Genomic DNA, 19,884 nt, shown 5'->3' with positions numbered 1-19,884 from the left:
GAACCCGCGGGCTCTGTCGCGAACCTAGAGGTTCCTCGTGTTCTCTTTTCGGACGCAGGTCAATAAATTATCATCGTAGGTACTCGAAAGCTCTCGGCGAGCCACACCCGATTTATTATTATCATCAGCGATCTCCTCCGTTTCCTCTCTCAGGTGAAGGCACACGGAGGAAAAACCTTCGTCGACGAACGGCAAAATATACCTTGTTGAGAATTCTCATGCGTGGCGATAAGTAGAAAAATCACGAGGCGCGATAAAGTCGCCTCCAATCGTAATATCGTTTATAGCGTTTGATGCGGACAACTCAGAATTAATGCAATCTTCCTTATCGCCTGCAGCCCGAAAGACCATCCTGGAGTGAGACGTATATGAGGAGAGCGCCGAAGCATACCTCAATGTATTCGAGCGAGCACGGGAATCCTGTATTCAAATCGCTAGCGGAGATGGCCCCCGATCCAACTCGTCGTCCCGCGTCGCGTGTTTTTCGAATTAAGAGAAATCGAGTCGAAGGCGTATCTAACAAGTATGGGAGACAAAATCTGAAACTGCGTGGGCCCAGAAAAAAGACGGAATCCGGGATTAGGCAGTTCTTCGCCAACATGGACAGATCTGATGAAAATGGGAGATAGAAAGCTCAAACGAAGTTCGGAAAAGCAATTTTCAGTGTTTCCCCTGCGATTCGGGGCGGCGAAGCCTGTTCTTGTTCGACACGGTAGATGACGGAGCTCTTTCTCCTAGGGACACAAATAGCGATTGATGACGTCAGGAGTGGGACCAGATATACTTCATTCGTTCGGAAATCGTGGGTTACACATCGAATATGAGGCTACATCTCGGGCTCGATTAAATCCTCGAGTAGACCGGAAAAGCAACTTGTACCGGCATAAACACCGCTCCAGACAGACTTATTGGACCCCTCGACCCCCACCTGTCTGACACACCAATTAACACCGGATCACAACACGGAACTCCAAACTCAACAGTCTCCTCCTCGAGCGAGAACTAGAAGACCTTGATGATATCGGCACGCGATTTCCCCACCCCGATGTACTGCACTCGAACTCCGAGAAGAGACTCGCATTTCAGGATGTAGTTCTTCGCGTTCTGGGGAAGTTCGTCGAACGTTCGGCAGTTTTCAGTGGACTCTTTCCAGCCGGGCATCGTGACGTATTCCACCTCGACTTTGGCCAGCTCGTCAGTGCTAGCGGGCGGGGTCTCGAGGACTCGATCGCCTATTTTGTACTTGTAGCCGATTTTCAGTTCATCCAAAACATCGAAGATGTCAAGCTTCGTCAGACAGAACGCCGTGTAGCCGTTCACAAGGGTCGAATATTTCAGCATCACAACGTCCAACCATCCGCATCTGCGCGGTCTCCCCGTGGTGACGCCTTTCTCGCCGCCGCGTTCCTGCAGAAGCTTCCCAAGGTCATTCGTCAACTCTGTCGGGAACGGTCCGTCTCCAACTCGGGTGCAGTAGGCTTTGAATACGCCATAAACGAGGCCGACGAAGCTGGGAGGAATTCCGATTCCGGTGCAAACCCCTCCCACTGTGCAGTTGGACGAAGTGACGTACGGATACGTTCCGAAATCGATGTCCAGCATGGCGGCGTTGGCGCCCTCGACCATGATTCTCCTTCCGGCCTGGATTTCTTCATGGATGTACGTGACAGTGTCTTTGATATACGGCCGGAGCTTATCGGCATGGTCTTTGAGGGTTTTCAGGCTGGCTCCGAGGTCCACGTTGAGGTCCTTGAACATCCGCTGATGGAATTCCACGAGCGTCTTGAATTTGGTCTCGAATACCTGCCAATCTCCGATCAGGTCACACATTCGAATGCCGTTGCGCTGAGCTTTAGAGCTGTAAGTGGGCCCGATCCCCTTCTTGGTCGTGCCCAGATTCTGTTGTTTCTTGCTTTTCTCCGCTTCGTGTAAGCCATCGCACTGCTGATGAAAATCGAACACGAGATGAGCCCGGTTCGAAACGAAGAGTCGGTCGATCAGCGAGAGCCCACTCTCCTCGAGACTCCGGATCTCGTCGATCAGCTGGCCGGGATGAACGACGCAGCCGTTCCCGATGACACCGATGCATTTCGGGTGGATCATTCCCCCGGGAATAAGGTGGAAATGGTAATGCTTGCCATCGACAACCACGGTATGACCCGCGTTGTTGCCTCCCTGGCATCGAGCCACCAAATCCACCTCCGAGGCTAGTGTGTCGACCAATTTGCCTTTGCCCTCATCTCCCCACTGACTTCCGAGAACGACTGTGATCGAGTTCCGGGCCACTTTCATGTTTAGGCTCGGTATCCTTGCTGAAAGTCACTCACTCGCTCGCGCAGCACGAAGGTCCTCGAACGTTTCTTTGTGATCGCTGCGCCGAACGACAACGCAGAGCCTCGCTGGACTTCGAGTCGAACAAAGCTTCCTATCGGGGATTCTGCTAGAGTGTGGAATGGGCCGCCATAAACGAGCGCGGAAAGCTTCTGGCGCAGCACACACACAACTACAAAACAGCTCGCGCTCTTCAGACCGCCGTGACAAGCAGAGAGCAGACAGCGTCGTCTCTCCTACTCCGCGCGCTCTCTTCCCTCACCTTACACGATGAGCGCACTCTGGCTCGTGCAATTGTACGCCGTTTGTTTCGCACGATCGTGCGCTAGGCCAGGACACAGCTTTCGATCCCACCGAAGTCACACTACGGGGTATCGTCGTGGAGAATATTGCCGGATACGGGTCTGCGAAGATAGAATCTGTTGATGGGAGAGTGCGCTCGATGACGTCGATGATCTCTGATGGAAGTTCTGGCGGAACTGGGCGTCCCGTCCACGAGTTTCCGACTCCACGCGTCTTCTTTGACGGTCCGGGACCGATTCGAGACCTGAGAAACTTTCACCACCGAACTAGCGCCGATTCAAATTCAGAAACGTTCCCTCGACAATCTTCTCTGCGAAATTCGTGCTGTCACGGGAGGATGAGAGCTCGGAGGCTTGGGGAAGCTTCGCAGTTCGCAGTGCCGTTGGATGAAACGGGATGCAGAGAAGTCGCAGCATCCCGAGACCGGACTTTTCCTGATTCGAGGCCATGCTCCGCAGTTTTAGAACAATGCGGAAGGACTGCGACCGAGGAATGCCGAATACTTCCGGAATTTCTCAGTCGAAAATGGCGAGCCTAAACTCGCGGGACTCCGGTTCCGAAAGTCGAATCACGAAACGTTTCAATAAGAGGCGATCATCGATCCCCCGTTGGGTTCGCTCGGTTTTCCTGGCCGCGGTGGTGCCGAGCTATGGAGACATCCCTTCTCGAGGAGAACAGAATTCCGATAGAAAAAAGTAGATCCTGGGCTCGCCTGGATCATCTTTTAGCGATCGATTTTTACGCGAGGCTCCGCTCAACCACCGCTAGCGCAGGGTTCCTCTGGGCTCGATACGCAGCCGGCTAATGTATCAGATAGGATCGGTAGGTAATTGGATCAGATGACGAATGAAATGCCGAGTCTCAGATGTCCCAAGACTCATCTCATCGCATCGGTTCCACATGGATCCGGATTCGAATTCTCCGTAGCTCCGGAATGACCTGCTGAGCTGATTACGGTTAAATGGGACGCGTAGCAAAAAGAAGCTCCGAGTTTCCGCGCGGCTCGTCGCTCATGAAAATAGAGGATCATGGACGTTCTGAGCCCATCGATCACGGTGAGGTGTGCTTAGATCGTCATCGGATTCCCCGTCCTCGAGGGTTAACGAATAACTGCGGATAGACAGGGGACGTCCCTGATGGAGCCTACCAAATTTTTCGTCGGTAAATGAGAGAGACAGAGAAGCAACTGCTGCGTTGGCTCGTTCGAGGCTCTCGATCCGCCGGATGGCTGGATGTTATTCCTGATCCGAGCTGTTTTTGGTCAATCGAAGCTCTCGGCTTTTCGGTGGACTCTGGTGTCACGCGAGACAGCGCGACAGCGTCAACCACAGCGGCCTGTCGTTCAGCGGAGCTCGGCGTACTCGATATATTCTACTGTTCGAATCCTGAGGGCGCGATCCGCAACAATCCAGCGCGGAGAAGGCGAATAGAGATGACGGAATAAGAACTCAGTATGAAATAAAGGGCAACGTCGGCGTCGCGTTTTGTTGTCTTTCAACTCTGCCACCACAGAATGAAGATTAAACGTCCCGGATATTTATTTTCACATCGCTTCCGAGGACGGATCCGGAGAGCGAATGTATGGTGTTTCTGCTCATTTCGACGGTAGCAGAAATCGCACCCGCGACACCGACGGAGCGGCGTCGTTGCGGCTCTGTGTCTTCCAATCCACCGTATTCTCTTCATTTCAGAGCATGCCCGCGTGTGGAACGTCGCGCACAGGTTCCTCCGAACAGACCCGGAGAGTCCCACTCAATAAGCCAGAGGAAGCACATCTGAGAGAGCACTTCTGTCGGAGAGAAAAGGGAGAGCGGACTTCAGGTCAGAGAGTCGATTGAGGACAACCAATCAGGCAAGAGTTGGGCATCGACCCCCAGTGCTCAACTCATTACACATCCCTATCCGAGAACAGTGAAAATGCATGCCGCATCTGAGATCGCCGTACAAATCATCAGGCAATCGAAGCCAAGACTCTAACACGAAGCTCCGCTCGATCTGGCTCTCGCGACGATTCAGGGATTCTCTGAGCTCAGAACGCGACCTTACTTCGACAGCCCATGGATGGGGGGGCATTTGCTACGCTCGTCGACTCAGAGAGCGGATTCTGCTTATGAAGCTCAGGGCGTAAGGGGCGTTTTCGCGCGAGGCTCTTCGCTTACGTGGGACGCAGGAACCATGCGTCGCAGGGAAGACGAGAGAAAATTGTTCAGGGAACTCGGCGGCTCCCCTCCCATTCTCAGCGCTCTCCAGTCGAGAGTTCTGATTCGACTAATTGAGGGTCGAGTGAAAACCTCAACGCCGAGTTATGAGAAAATAAGTTGGGGCCCGACGGTTGATAACTGGGAAGGCATCCTCCGGCGGCAGAGAGTTATCGCCGGTGAACTTCGCGATTTCTTCATGCATTTGTCATTCCCGCGTTCAATCTAGGTAATTCAGGAGCCTACTTAGAACCAATTATTGTTCATGAGCAGCTCGAGAAGCTCCCGGCATAGCGAATGCTCGACTCCTCGTTCTTCTCACTCCAGCCGTCACCGAACCTCGGGAGGATGAAAGATGGCAGGAATCGAGAGTGCTCCGACTGACTTCACTCCAGCTGATGTCGGGGATGAGACCTCAGATTCTATACAATGTTCCGTGTTCTGACGATTTTTCCAGTAATAAGAACTAGCTCTGGGTGGGCGTCTTGAACGAAAGGCACGAATGTGGATGTCGCGAAGGAGCTTGACACAGGACCTGATTCTCAATTTTCCTCAACCCGAAGAGCAGAATCGGCATTGGCCGATACTAATGATCGATCTGTGGCGAGAACCATTCGTACTCAACCCCGCGGACACCCTGCGATCCATGAAGATTCGGTCTGACTCGAAGGAGAGGAGCTCCGCCTTCACTCAAGAATAGCGGGCGAGCTCCTCGCCGGTCCGGAAGCCGCTGAAAAATATCGTATTGAAAAATAGATGAACCGCCCACGTCGCATGGATTCTAGAATTGAACTTTCGCGTCATGCTCGACCTCCTCTCCTCGGGTGAGAAATTGGGGATTCATTATCGCCGATCGGAAGCCCATGAAGATCATTCATGCTGTGAGTCTCTTCGTCTCCATTCCGACGAAGAAACAGTTTCCTTGCTCGCCTATCTTCCAGACGCCTGTTACCGAGTTTTTGATCTCGCCATCTTCAGAGCCGTAGGTTTGTCTGAGAGCGCAGTGATCCGCCGGGGTGCTCGAGAGCGAGTTCAACGCGTCCAGATCCGTCCATTCTGCTGGAAGATTAACGGCTTTCTTGAAGAAAACCCCATCATGCCTCGCGTGAGCCCAATGTATCAATTCATTAGGATGTTCGTCGCCGAGAAGAAAAACAGCTCGTCAGCGATGTCTGTTTCTGTTCTGTTTGATGAGGCTTCACGAGTGTGGGAATCGCTGACATCCGCGGAAAAGACCCAGTGGAAGGATCGCCTTGCTCGTTTCGAGTCAGGCGAGCTCGATCGTCGTGGGATATCCTTGAGCCTTGGCGGGGGCATCGATGAGGAAGCCGGGCAGGGCTCTGCTTGCGGAGCCTGGCACCGCACGCCCCCATCCCACAAGCCTCGCCGCCCATGCCTGCCTATGTCAGAACGTTCAATAACATTGGTGTAGGGAATTTCATCCCTCGATGGATATCGGACGCACGGATTAAATGGTTTTGGAGATACAGATCGACTCCTCCCATCTGAACTCTCATGACCGGTTTGGAAAATCATGCAAGCTACCTCCCACAGCCTTAAATTAAAATCTAATGTATATAAAATGTTTTTCCATTAAAGTTTTTGCTTGTACGCGCTGTTTTCGACTTCTCCCTCCTCTCCGCGTCTTGAGTCCTGCGTGCGACCCTTTCGAAATAGCTGAGTATCGCAGTTCGGATCATTACTTGCCCTGAAATGCGACCGAACCTTCTCATCGGTTCGTGGTTATCGACTACGAGAGAATGAGCCTCTACTCTAAACAGGGAAATTCACGGGGACACTTCGGCGAGAATGAGCAGATAAATATTCTTTCCGGGGTCCCCGGTTGCCTAAAGTCCCAATCAAGTGTCACGACTCTCTGACACTCAATGGGGTCAATCGGCATTTCAGGCTGTTCTCGAATCACTTCAGACTCATCTCATTGCTTCTATGATCGCTGCTCTCCTTGTGACATTTCCCTAACAGGAATGAAGGTCTTGTGTCTGGTCGTTTACATGATTTGAGGAGAAGCGGTCTCCCGAAAACCCGTCGTCTTCGATGAGACCTATATATCCCGATCGGCTGTCTCGAAGAACACCAGAGATTTCCGCTTCCCCACGATGACAGAAACCTTCAGCGAATCTAGAGCCCCTCTATCCCCGTAGGCAGGTGGAGTTACCGGTCGATTCCAGGACGCTGCGAGAGTGAAGGAGAGGGGTCACCTTGTCGCTTGCGATTGGTCGCAAGTCTCGTTTCGACTCATCGCAATTCGCAATTAAGCATTTTCCCCTCGTTCTTTCTCATACTAGCATCCGTCAGATAGGGAGACTAATGAACCCATCCAAACAATCGCTCTGATCGAAAGACACTCGAGACAAATCTATCAGGGTTCGGCCCCGAACAGGATTCTGATGCTCTCGGAACCGCCGCTGGTCGGGAGTCATCAGACAGATCAAACAGATCGCTAATCCACGAACACGACAGCGCTTTGGGGTTACGAGAGCCTCAGCTTTCCGAGCCTAGAACTCAGCGGGAGATGAGCACCCGCGTGTGGGTCCGATCAAGAAAAGCACTCAATCCTTCGAAAAACACAACTCGTTACCGGGGAACCTTCCATTATATTTTCATAAGATATCCTAGTGCTCGATTTTCGGATGGATCTTCACGCGTTCGGATTCCAGGAAAGCCGGAATGATATTGCTGCACACGGGCTGGTTCAAAATGACTCGGGGGAGCCCCTTAGGGCTTGGCAAATTGTTCCATGTTTCCCGACCGCTAATTGTGAGCTGCTAGCTTCCCGGCAGACTTTTCGGAGACGAAATCTCCGAAAGAGTAAAGACTGAATACATTACATTTCGCGACGCTGGCCGATGCAGGCGGTCGCATCATCGACGCCTCGAACGGAAATTTTGTCGGATCAGATCGCGGACTTTCTGTTCGAATGCCTCGGAGCAACATTGATACTGGTCAGCAGCATCTTTGTTCAGGGGGTCTTCAAAATTGACGAGATCTCCGAAAAGTCCATCGAGCCCTAACACGACGTCCCTCAAACGCCGAGTAGGAGTCCAGCCCATATTGTCGATTGCGGACACTCGCAGGAGAGACAGGCAGATTTCGCCGCTGCGAAAATTAATGTTCGGGTGCCACGACGGCGTCAGGCACTTCACCTGGGGGAGTAGACAAATATTTCAGCCCCGGAGCGGTCTCAAGGGTTGAGAGAACTCGAGTGATTGACATGCTCGTCTCCAGCTCTGATACTTTCGAGTCACCTTTGGAGGGGCCATATTGTACTCTTCCGGCACGTTTATCTCGAAATCGAAGACACCGCCCGACCAAAGGCCTTCAGATGGACAGACCGATACCATTAAATGATGGAATGCATTCGGATCCGGGAAGTGTACTCTGACCGTGTTTGGCAAAATGTCTTGGTTCAACTCCATAACCTTGGAAAAGAGAGTCGACCAATTATTATTAATATTCGAGGTCGACGGAGAGACGGTATTGCATGGAGAATGTTCAATGAGGTTGGGTAATGGATCATTCCTCGAAGAACGCAGCCCTGAGCACTCCGGAACACTCACCTCTTTCTGGAGGAGCTGGTCCCTGATAGAGAGCTTTTTCGACGGGTAGCCAGGCCGGCACGGCCGAGAAGGCCCTGGCTCCCTACTGTCGCCATCATCCTCGCCATCGCCGCCCGACCTCCTGACTCGCTTGCGGAGGGTTATCATGACGTATATTCGAGCGGATTCTCTCGGGCTCCAACCTTCACAAAGATTCGACAATGACACTGACAGAATTTATTTGCATTCTTGTACTCCCGTCGAAAGCCGCGAGGCCAGATCAGGTCAGCGAGACCATCCAAAGGGTTGGAAATGTCTTGAGTATTAAACCACCACTGGCAGAGGTCTCGACCTCAGACTTCCTGTCGGTTTGGGATCCTAAGACCTGAAAATCAAGTTGTACCGGTATCCGGGATCAAGATCTGCGGGGCGGGTAAAGCTCAGTAGCCTCGATAAATCTTATCTGAAATTTCCCTCAAAATGATTTCACTACACCCTCGGGAATCAGGACGCTCGAATGGATTTTTTTTAGTTACCGAGATAATGTCGCGAGGCTCCTTTTCGTGGAATTGGACTGCTCGACTTCCAAGTTTGAATCAGTTTCGTACTTTTTTTAATTGATGTGTTCGCTCTTTTCCGAGGGATTGGGTCTGTGGCACAAAACAATCAAATGTCTGCTCTTTGTTCCGACCGCGCTCTCGGTAAGGGGGAGAGGATCGAATCCCTCGACAGCACGTGCAGCTCCAGAACGCCTGGACGTTCTCGCAAGCAGCTGACTCCCCAGCTGATCATTAGATGGTGTCTAAGCTGAGAGATACAATGAGGTACTCTCCGCTATCAAGCCAAGCACTAAGAAGAGGCTGGGTTCCATTCTGACCTGTAATTCGCCGCTCGCGTCGAGTCACCCACTAGGTCGAGACTATCACAACCGACCGTGAGTTTGTGTAAGGCTGCCCCTAAGACCTCCATGACTCCTCGGGAGCACTTGTCCGAGCTGAGAGTAGCTATCACCGCCGTCGACGCAGATGACCATTCTAGGGAACGAGCTCACAAAATATTCAGGTCATTCCCAATCTAGGTGTCTGAGGGACGGACCTTCTGATCTGAAGGCTCTCGATTTCCGCAGGCGACGGATCAGATCTCACTGCAAATTGTTGTTTCATGGGTAACACAAAGATATCGACTGTGAATGCGATGGCTGATGGTATTCCTTCCTTTCCATCAATTTTTCTTCGATGATAATGAATAATCAATCTCTCGCTGCCTACGAAGAACGCGGGTTTCCTTCTCGGGTGAACGACCAGTTTTATTGATTTCGATGAGTGCACGACTGATGATAAATATCTGTGGCGGCGGAATCGGCCGGGGTGGTCGATCAAAAGTGAACCGCTTGAGTCCTCTCATACATCATATAGGCCGTTCCGTCCTTCTCCAAGAGGTCAGTTCGTTGCAAGGGAATCCTCTCTGACGTCAACCTTTGAATTGGAGCTGAGCCATCCTTACACGAACCGAGAAGACTCTATCACTTTTTGGCTTCCGGGTTCCATTACTGCGCCCTTCTCGAAAGACTCGGCCACAAGACGACCGAGTGTTCTGAGTTTTGCAGAGTCTCGGCTCCGAGCGGTGTTCTCGACGCTGTCGCTGCATTTTGGAAAAAAACTAATTTCAACCATCGACTCGAGGTCCGCGGGACGATTCCCCCGATGGGGAGCCGATCGCTCCGAGCACTCGACAAGCTGGAGGCTAGAGCACAAACAACTCCACGAGCTCGAGACTGGGGCTTTGAAAATTACACCCGCAATCTCAACAGCTGACAGAGAGAGAACACCGCTCAGAGAACATCATTTTCCGCATGGTGCAGGAGATCGATTCCAATTGCCTGCACGTCCCGGGATCATCCCACCATGCTGAGCCATCGTAGAGGTTTGATGGATTTCGAGTCGCACTCCTCGAATCTGACGAGCAACACTCTCGCGGTTTCGCGGACCGAGTGCGAACATTCGCAGCCGACATATGTAGATTCGGAGGTAACGATAACAACAGTTCCGTATGCTGTTTTCGGATCAGAGGAGGACAAAGCGATCCGCAAAAATAGGATAATCAGCACATATTACAGGAATGAACAGAAACTCAAGGTGTCAGCATATCACATCGCGTACTTGCGCACATGATCCCATGCTTTCCGCTGGAACAATTCGGAGTTGAGACGGAACTCTTGCGCGGCATCCAAATTCAGAGGGTCATCAAAGTTCACGAGGTCTCCGAAAAGTCCGTCGAGGCCTAGAACGATGTCCTTGAGGCTGCGCGTAGGAGTCCAACCCATTCCGTCGTCGAGTGCCGACTTCCGCAGGAGTGATAGACACACAGATCCACTTCTGTAGCGTATGTTCGGGTGCCAAACAATCGTTTTGCAACGGACCTGAACGGACAGAGAGACGACCAATCATTATTATTCTCAAGCTGTCGGATGTCGCAAGAGCGATAAACGCGGGATTCCGCAGCTCGTACTCTCAGGTCACCTCCGAATAATCTCAGAACATTCTTGTTTTAGATCTCCATTTCGACTAACGAACCTTGGGAGGAGACATATTATAGTCCTCCGGGACTGAGACTTCGAATTCGAAGCGACCTCCACGCCAGTAACCTTCCGTCGGTCTGATGTACACGTGGAATTTATGGAGGCTGTCGGGATGGGGAAAGCTAACTTGGGCGGTGGATGGTAAAACTTCGGGTGTCAGTTCGGCCACCTGTGATGGAGGACTCGTAAGTTTTCATCTCCTCCTCCCCACTAATGGATTAAAAACCAGGCTTACGGCCGCTGAATTCGGGGCTGGTGCCGACTATATTTCGGGAACTTCAACTGACCTGACCGGGCAGAAGCCTGTCCCGGAAGCTGAATAGCGTTGGTGGCCTCTCTGGAGTTTCGGATGGGTCTCCATTCCTTTTCAGTTTTTTTGCTAGGGTTATCATTGTCCCTGAAGCGAACCATTTAGGTGCCATCAGAGTTCATTCATCGATTAGAGAAATAGATACCAGTACAACAGAAGACAATTCGGATAACATGGGGGGATTCAAGTACGGGTCCCAAGGGCTCCGGGAAAATCAGCTGCAGAGCATCTACCGTTACTGACGATCAGACGTGGTACGGCTCACATACATAGCGCCATATCATCGAGTAGCCCACCATCCGCAGAGGGGAGTTGGAAAACTCTCAGTAGAGTGCTTCTTACTGCTTCTTACTTACCTCCGTTTGAAAGTTGATCAAGACCGTCCGATCCGAGACAGTGGAAAACAGTGCATAGATGTCCGTTGCAGCAGTTGGCGTGTTTACGCTCAACTTCAAAGGAGGGCGAGCATCCTTCCTCCCGGGGAGTTCACCGCCACAAAGTGGATTTGACTCGATGATATCCCGTAGAACCAAGCGTCGAGCACGACGCGGACCCTACGAAACCAGAACCCGAACCTTCCACCAGCGATCGAGATCTAGATCGACGGTTCTATTATTGTTTTCGTCCGTCCGAAAGCAACCAGTAGCAGACGACATGCGATGCGCGCTTTTCTCTCTCCCTTCCTCCTCTCTCCCTTTTAAGTCCCCTGATCGTCGATTCAAAAACTATATCACCGCTCGCGGGCGCTATCGTCTGCTACGCTCGCGGCTTTTACGAACTGCGGCAATACGGGCGAGCGAGATCCTATCCCGGCTCCTCAGCTGAGATCTGAACCTGGACCCGTGATAGGTGGTGACATGATCGTCTGAGATCGGTAAGCGAAACGTCTGGGAGCTTGCCGTGAGTACAGCAAGGAGCCTCGAGTTCCAAGGCGGCGTGACCCTGACTTCCCTTTTAAAATGTCCATATACGGAATCAGCTGTTTGGGAAGGCTTCGGCCAACACCTGATCAAGGATAAGAGATCCCGTCAATATAATTTGCAATCGGCGAATCAAAGGTTTCCCGGTCAGCAATTGATTCGACGGGCTTCACGAGTCACTCCCTATGGGTCGCGTTTGCGAACTGGAAGAACGCCGCGCTCAGAGCCGGCCTCTCATTCGATGGGGGAGGCCGGTTCCGGGAGCATGGTTCAGAGCGTCGGCCTCTAGCTCGAGACTGCGGCCGGAGAGGGTCACTCAGACACGAGGTAGAAACGCATAGGCGAAGTTCCGTTGATATTGGGAAAAAGAGCGGACTTCATCCCCTGGGTTTCCGGTAGGGTAAGTCGCGCGTGAAACTGCCATCTGCAGTGAAGAGATCTCCCCCTTCTCCACGAGGGGAGCTCAAGACCGGGATTGCCTTGAAGCTCAAGACGAGGGACAGGGGGATTGTCGGCCGGGTCCGGGTTGGGAATCGTCAAGTCGTCGGAGTTTTACGTGTTCGTTCCTTTCTCTTCTCGCAGGAGCAGACTCCACCTCATCATGGGGAAGAATAAGAAGAAGCCGACAGCGCACTCTACATCGGACGATTCCGAACTCTGCAACTTGTTGGAGCAACTATTGAACTGTGAGTCATCTACATCTCACCTGTGAGCTCGCCTCAGCCATTGCGCCTGCGATCTCTCTGTCTATGTGTATCTCTCGCTGTACTGCAACAGTTTCGAGAATTCCATGACATCGAGAAGCCTCAGAGCGTATGAGTCCATGGTTTCTCTTCTGATCTGATCGATGATCGTCAACAATTAATGTATGGACTGATTCGGTTTCCAGTGACGACCCAGGAGGACAAGTCCGAGCTACCCAACGACGTCCTGGAAAGTTTCGCCTTGGTGCGGAATTTGGTTGAGCGGATCCGGGCTCTCGAGAAAAGTTTCGATGAAGTCCCTCATCGGAATGAGGAACTTCTGCAACAGATGGTCGATTGGGGGATACGCTTCGGCTGCTATGTGAGGAGCATCGCTGTGAGAAAAATCGGCGGAGATGATGACGAGAATTACGGGGTTTTCTGTACCGATTCTCTGCAGGTGAGATAGGGCGAAAAAAAAACATGCGGCGCGATTTGAAAAAGTCATCCCACCCCGGGGACTGGACACGTTGCTTCCGAAAAAAATCGGGTTTCCAGATCTACAGAAAGCTCTCTCCTCTAGGATTCCGACATTTTTCTTTCCGTGCCCCTGGATTTGATGATGACATCGGACTGCGCAGTGGAGAAGACGCAGTTCGGTCCCCTGTTGCGCGAGGATCCGATATGCTCGAAAATGAGTAATGTTCGGTTATCGTTGTTTCTACTCAATGAGCTCGCAAAGGGCGAAGAGGTACATCCAATCAGCATGCGACTGAAATAATCTCGATCTGTCAGAAGGAGGAAGGGCTCAAGCGAGGATCGCTCAATTCATTTTCAGGGATTCTGGCATTTCTACATCCGATGCTTGCCGTCGCGGTACTGCACAGTCTTGTATTTCACAGAAGAAGACATGAGGTTCCTCAGCGGATCAACAACTCTGGGTTCGTATCTGAGGGCAGGCGGTCTTCCGCGCGACACATTTCAAGAAATGTCAGATTTCAAGAATCGCTTTCGGTGCAACAGCCAATGAAGCCGGTGATCTAGTCGAATCCCTGGTTTGAAATTACGATGGATGACAATCGTAACTAGGTAGAACCCGTTCAGTACTCCCGTATGCAATCGGGACGTCCGTCCTCCGATGACGAGGACCTCATATTCCCCCATCCCCTGACAGACTCCGCCTGCCGGATGAACCGATCGATCGCCCGCCAGTACGCCTACTTCAAACGGAAGTTTCTGACCGAAGCCAAATGGAAGAAGCAGCCAGCGGCCAAAATCTTCACCTTCGAGGCTTACAGGTTCGTCAGTTTGTCAAAAAGGAGCAGAACTTCCTCCGAGTCTTTCTTTTACGAACGGGCTCACCTCGAACCTGTGAAACAGCCGTCCACGGAAGACTCACTCGAAAAGATTCCTTTCACAATCAGCCAGGGCATATTCTGGGCGGAGAGGGAGGATTTCCCGTTCCCTCATGAGGATTGCGATCTGCTCCTTCGATAGATCGCCGTGGATTCTCCCAGAGCTCCGAAAGCTGTTCCCTAAGGGTCAGATGAAGGTCTAGAATGAAGAGATCCGAAACAAAAACATTCGCTCTCGTCCTCCAAACACGATAATTTATCATTCGTTTTCACCACTTAAATTAAAGTCAGGTACTATTGCTCAATACTCATCGACATTCGACATCTTGCTCGTGGCGGTAGCCGGTCATACTACACCATCTCACTGGGAATCTACCACCGATATCTACTCGACAGAATAATAATAATTATTTATATCACGTCACGGCTCCTACTGTTTTTGCTGCTGCCGCTCTCGCCATCGACAGTCCGTCCCTGGAAGATCGCTTCGACTATATACAGTTTTCCAGGATGGCTTCTGTGTGCGTTGAGATAGGTGTCCAAGGATCCACCTCGATTCACACTCATGCCAAGAGACCCTTGCGACCGTACGAGCTATGACTACCGCCGTAACTACTCGACGCTTCCGACGTGGAATCTTGAATGAATTTGTCGATCGCTCTCCTGCGAATCAGACGCTTGTTCTTCGTTCGCCTCATGCACACAACCATCAAAGTTGCGAAGAATATCGCCGCCCCTCCGATAATCGCTGCGCACATCAGCAGAGTCGTCCGAGCCTTCAGCGAGATCGGCGTTTTTGCATTTTTTGGCGTCGCAGGATTTCCCCGGTGAAGGAAATCGTCCATGTCATAATTTCTGTGATCGACCGGGGCCGGGACTGCGAAATCATGCAGCAGCGTGGGCGGATGGAACTGCTTCGGAGCGGGACGCCTCGTTGTGCTGGGCGGCAAGCTTTCGAGGACGAGTCGCCGCTCGTACCCGTGGCTTCCGAAAAACGCTCCACGTTCGGGAGGGGTCTCGCTGCCGTCCCTCGGGTCGGGAACCTCGAGCTCGGGAGGATCTATCGAAGCTTCCCAGGGCCCGGAAACTTTCTTGAGCGGTCGCAGCTCGGGTCTCCGGTCGCCTTTGCGACCCACAGGATTGTGCGCGTTGGTCAACGATGCAAACAAATTGAATTGCTTGGGTGGGCCGCTCGGTGGGGCCCTCGTGGGCACAAGGCTCGGAGCAGTTTTCTTTGAAAACAAGTTCACCCGACTCGGGACTGTTGTTGACCGCACCGTCGAAGATATCGGAGCGGATGACGTGGCAGCTGTCGGAGACGGCGTGGGAACCGTTGGCGCGATCTCCGTCTGATCTTTGAGGGGTGCTCCCGGCTTCGAGAACTCGTTCTCATCCGTACTCCAAGGGAAGTTCAGCATTTCGAGTGGCGCCCCGTCTCCGAAGAAGCTCGGTATGGAAGTGCCGGGAGGGGCTGCTGACGGAGCCCGGGTCGTGGTCGCGGCTTCCCGCAAAGTCTCGAAAGAGTTCCCGAAACGAGCCGCACTCGGCCGGGAAGGTTCCGGGGACTTCGGACGCGTTGAGGGCTTGAGGTTGAAAAGTCCCTCGAGTCCCAGGACGAAACCGTTGTCTGACGGGGTAGTTTCCGCTTGCAATGTCGACACGGGAGGAGATCCCTCCGTTATGGCTTGTTCAGTTGATTTAACGACCGGAGATTCCGTCGCGGTGGACGATCTAGCCGAAGCGGACGTCGCCGATGGCGGATCGCTCGTTGGAGATGTTGACGGAAGGGATGTACTGCTGGAAAGATCCGGTGCCTCCGAGGTGATCGAGTCAGGCTGGAGTGTACTCGACGGTCTGAATATACCGTAGAACATATTGGGATCCACCGTGACGAATTGGGACAAGTAGTCCGGGGTCGATTCGGGGTTTTCGCTGGGGAAAGCTTCTCCCTCTGCCTCTCGTTCCGGCGTCTCGTGCGAAGATGTAGATTCCTGAATTTTTTCGGTGCTGGCGTCCACGGGGGTTTCGCTCTTGGGCACCAAGGATTGGATATTCTTCCCTGTGTCCTCTTGAATTCGTTTCTCGACGGCGAAGCCCGGGGTCGGGCCCTCTGTAGCGACCACGGGAACTGGGTCTCCCGCTCCCTCGGATTGAGCAATCTTCGTGTGGAAATCGTTTTCTTCTTCCGAGGTTACTTCCGTGGAGTCTATCAAATCGCTCACGGTTGTTGTCGGAATTGTTTCGGCCCCTGCCGGCGTCGAAAGCAATTGGGTTTCGAATCCGCTCGAATTTGATTTCGAGTTGACCTGGGGCGGTTGTACAGGTTCCATGGAGACCGTTGAATTCAGTTCATGAGGCTCTCCGGAGCTATTCGGATGGTTTTGGTTTACATTAGATCCGTCTTCTCCTTTTTCCTCGCTGTCTGTTCCTTCCTCATCTCCTTCCTCTTCTTTCGAATCGCTTCTATCAAGAAGCTCGAGCTCGGTGCGCGGCTGGCTCTCGGGCAAGCTCGACGGCTCAGTCGGAATTTCAAACTTCACGGAGGGTGTCGTGATTTTTGAGACTGGGATTCGCCTTCTGGTCGTCGTTTCGGGAGGTGGTAGCTCCGTTTGGAGTTCTTTCGAGTCAATTTCGATCGAAATGTCTGTGGAGCTCTCTGTAGGGAGCGGCTCGGTGGGTAGATGCGTTGTGTTTTCCTCACTCACATCCGATTCGTCATCAGTTTTCTCTTCGTCTCCGTGTTCTTCGTCATAATCGTGTTCGCTGATGGTGCTGGTGGAATTTAGAGGCGAACCTTCGCCTGTGACCTTTTGATCGTTTCGGAGTTTCGGATCAACGGCTTGGTCGTCGTAGTCTTCACCCAGATAATAATCCTCTATCGCGCTGGAATCGGTCGCGTTCGCTGCTCGCTCCGGGGTCGGAATCTCGGTGTCTCCTTCTTCGGAGCTCGAGGTTAGCGGTGTCGGCGTCTCCGTCGTAGAAACGTTGCTTGTTGCTGCTGCGATCGTCGCCACCGGGGCCGGAGGTTCCGAGCTTTTGAGCTGATCATCATGCGGATGGAGTTCAGACTCCCCGGATTCGGTAGAACTCGGAGTCGGGACTCCCCTGAAGGGAATCTGACTGTAGTGAATTTTCCCCGTTTGTGTGGACTCTGAAGTTCTGCTTGCAGTGGGAGCATCGGAGTCGGCGCGCCTGACCGTGACCAGAGGCGGAGATTTACGGTCCTTGTCGGCACGAATCTCAAGAAACGCGACGTCGTTTATGATCTCGGTACCTTGGAGAAAATATCCAAGTGAGCTGGGCATGAAATCGATACCTCGTCGCGATTTTCCTAATTCAGATGAATGCTTGGTGTTTTTCTATTTATCAATATTCTTTGAATCTATACGCACCAATTACGTCTTTCCGGGGCTTATCCGCTCTCCTTGCTTCCCGTGAAGAGCTCGTTGCCGGCTCGGGGACCTGTTTTATCGATTCGACCCAACCTCGGCCAGAAGCATCGTAAACGATTTCAACTTGAGGCACCAATCCTGGGTGGCTGCTTGCACCGCGGTTCCGTGAGACTCCTGGAATTGAGACGTTGATCATTCGGAACGGGAGCTCCCGCAACAGCGAAATTCTGAGTCTGTCGGCAGTATTCCGTCACGGCCTCCGGAAACTCACTTGGATTGCTCTCGGATGATACTTCAGCTGATTGTGGTAATCGCCCGCCATCGTGAAGCATGTCTTCTGGTCGCGCTCCATCCTTTCCCGCCGTATGAAGTACCCGACCGTCGTCGGAGGACGCCAGCAGAACCTGGAGTCCTACCGCAAACAGCAGGGTGACCGTGCTGAGGGCCATTGGGACCTGAGGAAGAAAAAAATCGCTCGTTTAGACTTCAGGTCCCTTGGAACGATGGGAAGCTTCTCCCTGAACGACTCGGACCATAACTCAAGAGCATCATTTCTAAATCTGGACTTCGAAATGCCTTGATGTTGGAGGGAAAAAAGTGAGCCCGGGTCCCGGTGATCGATCGTTCCATGAATATGAATCATGAATACGGATCCGAGAGGAAGAATATTTTCTAAAGTCTGTGTCAAGGTCTGGCAGGCAAGAGAAACGCAGAGCCCGTAAATTGCTTTGACGGAAACCAGACACACGAAGAGAGTGTATGCGTCAGAAAAAATCGAAGGATTCCAGTCCGCTTCAGGTGCCTCCAGAAGCGCGAGCTTCTCTCGCTTTCTCCGTCTACGACTCTCCCCGCATGCATTCCTAGTGGCCGCCGGTACGGTCGCGATAGTGCTAACTGGGTGTGACAGAGATCTGCGTGCGTAAAACCGAATTCCGCCAGCAACGGAGCCGTATGCAGATTTTCTGCCATGGACAGTTCTATTTCCAGTCTTTGCGAATTTCCCCTCTTTCCATCGAACCTTGGTCACATCCAGCGATGTTTCGGCGACGACAGACGATAGTCCAGGAACGACGACTCATTCCTGGCCAAACTTCTTACAAGACTCTTCACTTTTAATGTGCTCGCCGGGCTTGCGAAATTACGGTCTCTCGGTCTTCGTCGTAGCGTGCACCCCCGATCCTTTGTGAACGGTTTTCATAAGACTTCATAAATGGTCCCTGATGAGAGTGTTGTCACGTTGCGTCAGCGGCTTGTAAATAAATGCTCTTCGGTGTACCTGAGAACCGTTTCAGCAACGGAATGAACATCATTCGCTGCTGTCCGGCACAATATCAACGAGAGCAGTCGTGACGACGCGCGACAGAGGCATTAATTTCGGTAAGAGCATCGGAACGAAGATTGCCGGTCGTCTGGAAGCTGCTTGATTAGCTTGCCGTGGTCAAGCAGCGCTTAACTGACTTACGTAACGTGACGGACAATTTCCGTAAAAACGCCCCGATCTTCAGATAGCTCACCGGGTATGAGACTTGTGCCGCTGCCGGCGAAGAAAGAAGCGAAAATGTGATGCCCATTATCGAGCGTCACATAATTGCCCATTCATCGCGGTGCGCATTGTGCGCTGCGATGTCTCTGCTCGGACGCTTCTAGACACAGTTTGAACCAGATCTGAGTCCACGACATTTTGTTTGTTCGTTTTTAGCGAGAGTTTTTCCCATGGTCGGACGCCGAAACCTCATTACAAACTTCCGCGTTGTGAGTCTCGCGGCCCTCGTGAGACGAACTCTGGGGTTCTTTCAAGGTGATTCCCGAGTGCTCTCGACGACCCTCGCAAATTCCCGAACGATGCAAGCTCATTGCACCCGGCGGCTCAAAGATTGAAATCAGCCGAATTCCGGTTTCCTCGACCAAACTCGGGTATCTATTCGATGCACACTTCGTTAAACGAAGTCAGTCGGACTCGACAACGATCGTCATCTGTCGGCGGGCTCTTCCGGTCGGTCTTAGGGGGCCGTGCGAGGAATGAGTTGCCGGTGTTAATTGTTTCCTCAGCTCTTCATCAGAAGTCTGACAAAAGTTTTGTTTTGTTCTGCTCCCATCAGGGTCGGCCTTGCGACGCCGTCGGGAAATGAGATCCGGACCGAGCATCCGGCGAAGATTTTTCTGCTCTCTCTCTCTTGCCCATCTTCAACGTGGGGCGGGCAGGCGGGCTTCGCACGAGATCAGTCTTTGTCAGTTGCTTCCATCGGCTTGTCCCGTC

General features: G+C 52.4%; 4 protein-coding genes across 4 annotated transcripts in view; 1 reads left to right on the top strand and 3 right to left on the bottom strand.

Annotated features, from left to right (window-relative positions):
- Positions 1-83: 83 nt before the first annotated feature.
- Positions 84-2,509, bottom strand: Adss (adenylosuccinate synthetase). The gene is made up of 2 exons (XM_003745481.2): positions 2,396-2,509; positions 84-2,326 (listed from the first exon to the last, which is right to left on the bottom strand). The coding sequence occupies exon 2, from the start codon at positions 2,290-2,292 to the stop codon at positions 1,003-1,005; it is 1,290 nt and encodes a 429-aa protein (XP_003745529.1). The 5' UTR covers positions 2,293-2,326; positions 2,396-2,509; the 3' UTR covers positions 84-1,002.
- Positions 2,510-7,427: 4,918 nt separating this feature from the next.
- Positions 7,428-9,052, bottom strand: LOC100902074 (NEDD8-conjugating enzyme UBE2F). Its single transcript, XM_003745507.1, has 4 exons — positions 8,926-9,052; positions 8,411-8,774; positions 8,099-8,272; positions 7,428-7,996 (listed from the first exon to the last, which is right to left on the bottom strand). The coding sequence occupies exons 2-4, from the start codon at positions 8,555-8,557 to the stop codon at positions 7,715-7,717; spliced, it is 603 nt and encodes a 200-aa protein (XP_003745555.1). The 5' UTR covers positions 8,558-8,774; positions 8,926-9,052; the 3' UTR covers positions 7,428-7,714.
- Positions 9,053-9,681: 629 nt separating this feature from the next.
- LOC100901214 (NEDD8-conjugating enzyme UBE2F) lies at positions 9,682-11,900 on the bottom strand. The gene is made up of 4 exons (XM_003745502.2): positions 11,634-11,900; positions 11,255-11,364; positions 10,963-11,136; positions 9,682-10,808 (listed from the first exon to the last, which is right to left on the bottom strand). The coding sequence occupies exons 2-4, from the start codon at positions 11,357-11,359 to the stop codon at positions 10,536-10,538; spliced, it is 552 nt and encodes a 183-aa protein (XP_003745550.1). The 5' UTR covers positions 11,360-11,364; positions 11,634-11,900; the 3' UTR covers positions 9,682-10,535.
- An 898-nt stretch (positions 11,901-12,798) lies between these two features.
- Positions 12,799-19,884, top strand: part of Setd3 (SET domain containing 3) — a 28,002-nt gene continuing 20,916 nt past the window's right edge. Inside the window, exons 1-5 of the mRNA XM_003745647.2 lie at positions 12,799-12,883; positions 13,087-13,145; positions 13,464-13,631; positions 13,719-13,821; positions 14,055-14,178. Coding sequence (XP_003745695.2) covers positions 12,799-12,883; positions 13,087-13,145; positions 13,464-13,631; positions 13,719-13,821; positions 14,055-14,178 — 539 coding nt within the window. The remainder of the gene's footprint in view (positions 12,884-13,086; positions 13,146-13,463; positions 13,632-13,718; positions 13,822-14,054; positions 14,179-19,884) is intronic.

This window comes from Galendromus occidentalis, unplaced genomic scaffold, assembly GCF_000255335.2.
Source record: "Galendromus occidentalis unplaced genomic scaffold, Mocc_1.1 scf7180000077484, whole genome shotgun sequence".
In the NCBI taxonomy this organism is placed as follows: Eukaryota; Metazoa; Arthropoda; class Arachnida; order Mesostigmata; family Phytoseiidae; genus Galendromus; species Galendromus occidentalis.
This window is presented reverse-complemented; position numbering and strand designations above follow the sequence as displayed.